Source organism: Austrofundulus limnaeus, unplaced genomic scaffold, assembly GCF_001266775.1.
Source record: "Austrofundulus limnaeus strain Quisiro unplaced genomic scaffold, Austrofundulus_limnaeus-1.0 Scaffold25, whole genome shotgun sequence".
NCBI lineage: Eukaryota > Metazoa > Chordata > Actinopteri > Cyprinodontiformes > Rivulidae > Austrofundulus > Austrofundulus limnaeus.
In genome coordinates, this window is record NW_013952427.1 from 1,133,982 (window position 1) to 1,143,007 (window position 9,026).

Genomic DNA, 9,026 nt, shown 5'->3' on the forward strand with positions numbered 1-9,026 from the left:
TATTTATATAATGTTTGTTATTTTGACAGGTAAAAGAATTGTAATTGTAAATTTGATTCGTACTTATAATGTTGCAAAGTTGTAACTTTTAACTTGTATTTGTAACTTCAAAACTTGTATTCTCACATAAAACATGTGATTTAACATGAATACAAACACAAATCAAAAATTTATACACGTTTATTGTACAATACTAAAATTTATGTACGTTTATTTACTTACATGTACAAATTTAGACTCTTACACATAAAATTAATTCTGACAGTTATCTTATCCCATAATCCAGCAGGTGGAAATAAGGTTATGATGGGGAGAAACTGTTTTTTCAGCTTTCAAATCTCCATAATTACCCTCCATAGATTCACTTCGGGTTGAAAATTTGACATCACATTTTCCCTAACTTGTATTGTATTAGGTGCCGTTTTAGATGGTGTTGTGTGGACTTATTTTGCCTTCATACAATGTAGTGAATGTGTAAGCAAGTGCATTAGAGTCTTTGCTATGTCTGTCCGCCTGTTTCAGTTGGATCTGACAGTCTCTATTTGTAGCCAAATTTGTAATACCAGAGGGGCTCCTTATATTTGTGTGGGCACAGCAGCACTCAAATAAGCTGGTTAAATATGCCCAAGGATACCTCAGCCTTCAGCCAGAGAGGCTTTAGACTTATATGTCTCCTAGCAACAGGTGTACCGATTAAGGCCTGCAGCTAGCCCCAAAGAAATGGCCTAAAAGAGCCAGTCACAGATGCAGTCGTTTTGCAGAAGATATTAAAATGTTTCAATTGCTGACAATTAAACTGTATTGACTATAGTCTGACCCAAGCAATTCAGCTTAAATCTGAGGTCCTGACCAATGGTACTCTGTTTTTTTACACAATCTTCAAGATTTAGAAATTCGATCTGCTTCATTGCTTGGACTATTTTATTTTTCCTTTGACTCAGCAGCTCATTAGCTCAGTAGTGCACTGATTTGGTCTGGTCAAAAAAAGGGAAGTCATAATTATGTCCAAATAATTTATAAGTAAATCTTATGGATTAAAAATCTAAAGTAAACATTACAAGTAAAGTTTGTTTAAAATATAAAGTGAATCATTTATTATGACCCCCGCACGCGAACCTTAAGCAAGAGTTATTGTTTTCATACTGTTTTTTTTTTTGTTTGTTTGTTTGTTTGTTTTTCAGTGATTTTTGGTCAACCGTAGCACAAAAACGGCTGCACCAACCAACATGAAATTTGACAGGACTGTAGATGAGTCTGACCTACACTGCACCAGCCAATGGTTTTACGATACACCCCATATTTGAGGAGGGGGCTCCATCCAAAGAGAGGGTGTCTGGACATGCAAAAATGCTTATAACTCAGAAACTGTTCAACATAGAAGCTTCAGATTTCTTTTGTTGTTTAGCTCTGAGGATGCTCTATCCATCAGGGCCACCAATCAGTGCCCCCACCCTCCTGGACCCCCAATTTTCTGAAAAAGGGGTATCTGGAAATACAAAAATGGTTATAGCTCAAAAACTATTAAACATAGGAGCTTCAGATTTTGTTGGTTGCTTAGCTCTGATGAGGGGCTAACCATCAGGCCACCAATCAGTGTCCCTCCCCCAAATAAAAAAGACCCCCACCCAAACCACTACAATTTTGGGATCCACCTAGTAGCATGGCATTTATTAGGAATAAAGACTTCTGAGTTCCGGTGCATTTGTGCACGCGGGGGTCATTATGTTACCGCTATGCGGTATCTAATTTAAACACTGACTGGTACAACTTGATATTTAGCATTTGCTGAATATTATCTAGTGTTGCTGTTATTTGTCTAAAATCTTGCTTTGTGATGTTTTTGTGTTTATATTAAAAAGTAGTGTTGCTGCTTATACTAAAGAGGTAATACCATTTTAGAGGAGAAGGTTAATTTCTAGATTTAGTACACAAAACATCAATGAAAACAGAAAAAAATTAGTACATGAGCAATGCCTAAGTTAGTAATGCATAAATATTTAAATGAAATAAAATATATAGAAAGATTTTTTTTGTTTAAAAATGAAAGTAATTTCTTTGACTTGGCATTCAGCCCACTTTGGTTCAAATACTCCAACTCACTCACCCACACGTTTAAGATGCGCGCACAAAGCTCTGCAAACCGCTGCTGATGAGAAACAAATGCTACGTGTGCTCCACTCTCGATCACTCTACCTACTCCGTTCGCGACAGAAAGCTGTTGTTTGTAAATTTGATAATGAAAGTCTTTAGCGCTCTATATTTTCATTCGTTGTAACAGTAACGTGCTTCTCGATTTCAGTGGTATCCGAGAAAACATTCCACCAATCAATACAGATACAAGCCATATCATTTTAAAGATATATCTAAATGTAATTATGCAGAGATAACCGTGTGTGCAAACCATAATAAAGAAAAAATAATAATTTTCTCTTTTGGAGCCAAAAATACCGAGTCTACGCTTCTCAAACTTAGGTATAACCAACTACACTTACCTCTAAGACTAAACTTGAAAGTACACAAACTAAGTTTCAACTCTGTTTTAAATCAACTTTGAAACGGCCTTTTCTGATGCAACACAGATTGTCTTCAGTCACTTGCTACATCAAGTGAAATGCTACCCCCAAATAATTTCCTCTGGGGATGAGAAATGAGGGCAAGCATGGCAAGTGCTTGGTTGAAAAAAAGACAGTTAAATTATGCATTGTCACATATGGCAGGATTGAGACTTGGTCTAACGGAGGTAGAAATGGTTAATGATTGGCCTGAAGGGAGCCTGCATGACTGAATGTATGAGGATATAGGCTGTTTCTAAAGCAACAAATGGCAGAAGTCTTGAAGTCCATGTTGTGCTAGGAAATTTTGAGTCTGCAGCTGTTCAAGTGTTGAATTTTATCTCACTTATTAAATCTTGAATAATCAGCCGTGCCCGAGTTCACCTTCTGACTTATCTACTTCCCATCAACCTGCAGTTGCAACACATCTTCATAACACCCAATTTAAAATGCAACAAAATACTTAAACATTAAATTATTCCAAAAATGTAACCAGTAAAGATACCAATATGTTAAAATATAAAAACTCTAATTTGCAAACTGTGTACTTGGTTTACATTTTAGTTTTTAGGGGGGAAAAAGTGTTCCAAAGTCCACAATTTGAAAAACGGTGTCATAAGCTGTGTCCAAATCCCTCAGAAGGACCTAGCCTACCCGGAGAAAAGTGGCTGTGAATTTGGACGGTTTAGCCTCCCGTCCTTACCACGGCTCATGTCCTGTGACAAAAAATAGATTAAAATTGATAAAATATCAATATATTAACATTATTAGTATTAAAAAACAGCAAAACTAACCTAAAGGCATCATTTGAAGAACTAAGGGATCTGCCAAGTGTGCATGCTTATTTCGCTACCAACTCGTATGATTTCTGACAAAAACATTAAAAAATATGTCTATCCAAATTACAAAAGCATTAACAACACAACCACTTGAAACTTTTAACTTTTATACTGCCAGTTTTTATTTAAAACTGTACTCCTTTCTCTCATTTCGTCCACCATTACTAGCAGAAAAAAAATCTCAGGTCGACTCGCAATGCATTATGGAATAGGGTGGGTCGAGAAGGATCCATCGGACCCGTCCATCAAATCGGGGCAAAACAAGGATGCATTTGTCGGCCGCATCAGAGGAGTCTTCAAATTTGAACAGCCTCCGGCACGACGCAGTGACCTAAGTGGCCAATGAATCGGGCCTTCGGCGGACCCGGCCTCTGAATTTGGACACAGCCATAGTTATCACTGCAGGTGGGAGAAAAAAAAGGATTCTTCAGAGAACGCATATCGTCAACTACCTTGTATGTCAAAGCTTAAACAAAGATCCTACCTAACTTGTTGGCACTCAGTGTGACTCTTACTTCCAACACACCAATCTTTAGCTTAATATCTTTAAAATTGAGCTATAGTGATATTTGTTGTAGTTGATTAGCTGTGGCAATCATTTTGAATTGGGCTGATTTCTAAATTAAATGGTTGTAAATGCACATGTTTACTTTCAGCAAGTTTCATTAAAATTTATCGAAAGGGTCATTTTGTGAATAGACTAAATGCATGCAAACAGACAAACAAGCATTACATGATGTCTACCGTTCATGGAGGCAGCTGATAAAAATACATTGTGGTCAGTGGGTTGTATGTTGGCATCATATTGGCCGACTGGACTACTGACCAACTTGTTGATCTAAATCCGTCCCTGGTTAGGTTCTGCAACAGTAATTACCAATTTAGCATCAGGCTTTTGCTAAATCACACATGTAAAAATAAGCTTGTCACTAGAATTTTAAAATATTCATTAGACTGAAATCTTCTACTGCTTGTTTTTTTTCTCACTCTTTTTGTCTACATTGTCACGAGTTATATCAAATGACAGACTAGTTAACTGGGATATTGTCTGCCTACCTGCCTTCTCAGGCTGTGTTTACATGAGAAAAATCTATGGAAACATTAGTGTTTTTTCTATGCTTATAAAGGGAAAATAAACAAACAAACCAATGGATGTTGTTTTTGCTCCTACATGCTGAAAAAATGGTGAGTAGTAGGGGTGTAAGAAAATATCGATACACTGAAATATCGCGATATTTCATTTCCCCGATACTGTATCGATATTCTAAAGCCCTGTATCGATTTTTTATTAAGGTTTAAAATGTCAACTTTCCTGCCAGCCGTTCATTTTTATGTTGTAGTTCAGCCTCTGACCACTAGTTGGCAGCAGTGAGCCAGCCATTCGGCTCCTCTACCTCTTGAACGCCAGAGAGTAAGAGAGCATTAGCATTGTAAGTAAACATTAGCTTCATGCTCCGTTAGCTGAATCTGAGCGGAAAAGATCAACACCCTCTGCCTTCTAAGCTGAGGTAAGGTTACAAACAGTTACTTATTTGTCACAATGTCTGTATTTTAAGACAAATTAAGTGTCTTGTGCGCTCTTTTTTCCAACTGTAGTCAGCTTTCACGTTACGCATACAGCGCATGCGTCTATCACCTCGAGCGAGCTCGGCACCATCTGTGACATAAAACTCTGTCTGTTGCTCTCAATAGCTACGTTTACATCGACAAAAGTTATCGGATTAAACAACCGTTCAGAATAAAAATGCGTCATGTAAACACTTAATCAGATCATCTTATTCTGATTGTAGAAAACTGACCTGTGTTCACGTCTGCTGACTTTCATTCACCTGGTGGGACAGCAGCGCTGCAGCTGCGCTGCACCGTGCAGAACTTTTCCTCCTCGCTCTCTTAACAGATGAAAAAGGAGGCAAACAGCAGACGTTGCTTCGCAAAAAATAAAAAAAACACATATTGCTTCATCTGCAGGCTGCAGCTCAACCGAGGAGTAACGACGTCTCTACTGTTATTAAAAGCTGACACGGGCATCAAAGTCCATAAACTTTATCCATCTGTGTTCGCTTCTAAAACGGTTTAACTGGTTTAGCTTCTCAATTTCTTAACTGGTTTTCTTCAGGACCTGCCCTGCTGTTCGACCCACAGTTATACAAATCACGTTCTGTATGCAGGTCAGCTGATCCCAGAAACTCTGTGTGCAGCAGCTTCATATCATCTGTTTACTGAACGTTATGACAACATAAAGACTATTATTAAGTGTTTGATGACCATATTGTAAATTAATATTAAAAACTAAAAGCTGCAAAAAATATTTTCAAACTATTTATTGGCAAATTTAGTCTAATAATTGAAAACATGGATGAAATATGAAACAAATAAAATAAAACACATACAAAGCAGAAAACAGCTAAATGTATCAAAAAGTATGTCTGTGTAATATTAGAATTTTCTGAGACAATGAATTTTTTTTCTTTACCAGTAAGAGGTTTTTATTTAATAGAATTTTTGGACCAAGCAATATATCGCCTTGTTTACAGTATCGAAATATATCGGGATATATCGTGATATATCGTATCGTGACCCCTCTGTCATGATATGTATCGTATCGCCAAATTCTTGCCAATACACAGCCCTAGTGAGTAGTGCAAAAAAACACTTCGCTCGCTGCCATTTATTGTAACTGTGGTTTCTGTAGAAAAAGCTTTCACGGCAGCCACCTGTAGCAAGCATGTGCAATTGCAATCCTGCTGAGTATTTCACACCTCTGTGGGGGATTCTCCCAAAAATCTCCACTCTGAAACCAGGATTCAGAAACCTTCGGTTTCAGACAGAACATTGTGATGTGCATGAATGGCTGAAAAGTTTTGGTTTCACTCAAAAAACCCATAGTGTAAACAAGGCCTCAACTTGTCGAAGCAAATGTCAGTAGACTGACTTGCTGTAGGAACAGATCTATGTGATATTTGTGTCCCAAGACTTCTTGGTATTTAAATATATTTTTATGTAGTTAATTGATTCTTACTACACCTTTTCACATAAAAATAATTTATATTTTCGATTACAACTCCATTATGACAATATCATATCGATTTCCTTAGATGACAATATGATGTTTCTTGATATTACAAAGTCTTTCACCATACGATTTTGATTCAATTCAGTTCATAAGTTGGTAATTGATACCATGCAATATCACATGCTACGTTGACGCGATGCCAGTGACGCGACTGAAGACCAACATGGACTAAATTATGACCATTTCAAACTGAATGTTAGTTTAAAAAACATTTATTCATTATAATCACACTGTACAACTGTAATTCCAAATGTACTGTAGTAGGCCTGATCTAATGGCACAGTTTGCAGCCTGACTGAGAGCATTTTATTTTTCTGGGCTTCTTAAAAAAAGGAGCTCCAATGCCCTATTATATGGAAACTCAGTCAGAGGGAGCCCATTGATGGTAGCATGCATGCCTCCAGAAGATCCCCTTGCAGCTTTTTAAAAATAAAAATTGCATAACATGATAAGGTCTGCAATTTGCATTATTTGAATCTTATCTAGCCTATCTCATATCTAAAGATACATTTAAGATATCTTGAATATTTATGTCATTTACTGGAGTCTCCACGAAACTTCCTTAAAAATCTGATGTCATTTATACAACCAGTAGTCAGAATGTCATTTGATGTATCACAAATAGGTATTTTGCCTTGTCAAAATATAATGAAAAATATCCTAAATAAATAATATGTCTAGTCAGAACGCATTTTCAAATGTCTGAAATGTAAGTTTGGTGAAGTCAAATACATGTTAAAAGGACTTGCCATACTGTACATGTGAGCCTCTGCCTTCTGAATGATTCGATGTGCTCTCAGAGCAGAAGCCAACTATTACATTAGCAAGGTGGACTTATGAGCGAGCGAACATCTACATCTGCATCAAACAAACAAAAAGAAGTATTTCCTATGAAAACTAGTGTGGAAAAAAAAACTACGATTGTTAATGGTTCAGTCTGAGTGACGTGCAGCGGGAAGGAGAAATAATCCCTGTGACACAATACAGTAATTCAGTTATGTGCGACACAGCTTTACTACAGCGGGAAGGAGAAAGTCAGGATTTATCCTCTGTCTATGTGCTTTAAAATGCTATATTTGATTTATTTTCCTGAATTTTTCAATTAAATTGCCAAAACAAAAGAAGTAATTTACATGCCCAGGCAGGCAGCGGGACACATCCACCTGTCCAAGTATACGTTTTACCTGCCTCGGGCAGTCCTCTTTGTCAAACCCTGCATATTATTAATTAACTAGGTACTGTCGTTCAAATATTCAAACATATGTTAACATCAGGGTCATTTTCACAGGCTTGAACTAAAAATGCATTCAACTTAACTCTGAAATGATATTTTTATTTTTGCCCTGATGTAACTGAATCAATAATCATTTAATCAATATCTTGATGTGGATCGATGCATTGTTACACCTCTATTTTCGAAAGACAACTACAATAATTTAATGCTTGTATCCACTGTGGACTGATGATCTTTTTCTGATAAAGACTGTTAGTTATAACATGAGTATTCATGAACAAGATGACCAGATATCAAAGCAAAAATTCAAGCTAAAAAACACAAAGCTCACATTTGGGAATGATTTGTGAAGTTTAGGCTAAAAGAGGCCCAAACCTACAGTAGAAACAAATATATTCATAAAAACATATACATTACCTTGACGATAGGATGGCCACCAGATGCTGCTTTGATAGCTCCCCGGCTGCCTTCAGTCTCATAATGCGCACGATGGTGGGCTTTGGGTTGTACCTCTATCTTCAGTTCATACTGTCCAAACTGGTTTGGCAGTGGCCAATCTAAAGGAGGCAGTGAGGAGGTCCTGAAGTGGCAGAGCAACAGTGAGGTTAAGGAAATTAAATCTTTAGAAATAAACTCTGAAATATTAGAATGTTTTTCAAAAGATGTAGTCAAATGCTTCTTAAAGAACACAATGGAAACGTTCATGGAGAGAAAATGTAAAAAAATTCTAAATCTAAACCGAATCTTGTCAATGCTTCACCATTTCCATATTCACATAAATAAATACATGTTCATACTATTCTGCAAACAAGTAAATCCTTGAATATCATGTTGTAAAGTGAAGCAGAACAGCCTCTTCTTGGCGTACAGCTTAAGACGGCACATTTTTCTAAAGCCATCTTAAATATGAATGCACAAAAAGAAATAAAATTGGTATTCCCCCTTCGAGGACTAATGTTGTGCAGAAGGGGCAAATGATGGTATAAAATGCAGTCTGCTTCGTCCCATCAGACAGTGAATCACTGGAATGCCCACATGCACTGACTTTGTTCTTATAACTTAAAACTTGTAATAGGTCAAGTACAGAGACTGAGAGTGAATCATGCCCTAAGGGGGACTTTTCTTTCTGAGTCTTTACTGTTTCAACGTGTGGGTCAAAGAATGGGTTAAAGGACAACGGTGTGAGTTAGAGAGTACATAAATTACTATGTCTGAGTCTGTGTGTCTTCAGTACATGTGTATGTTTTATGTCCAGGGCATCCCAGGGGAGGTAGTATTGTGTGTTTTTCCTCAGTGCCACCCTTTTTTTTTTTTTTTTTTTTTTTTTT

The 9,026-nt window shown here is 37.0% G+C and overlaps 1 protein-coding gene across 2 annotated transcripts in view; it reads right to left on the reverse strand.

Annotated features, from left to right (window-relative positions):
- nfatc3a (nuclear factor of activated T cells 3a) overlaps positions 1 to 9,026 on the reverse strand; it is a 74,243-nt gene that overhangs the window by 39,307 nt on the left and 25,910 nt on the right. For both annotated transcript variants that reach the window (XM_014004543.1, XM_014004544.1), the window contains one exon: positions 8,116 to 8,278. In XM_014004543.1, coding sequence (XP_013859997.1) covers positions 8,116 to 8,278 — 163 coding nt within the window. The remainder of the gene's footprint in view (positions 1 to 8,115; positions 8,279 to 9,026) is intronic.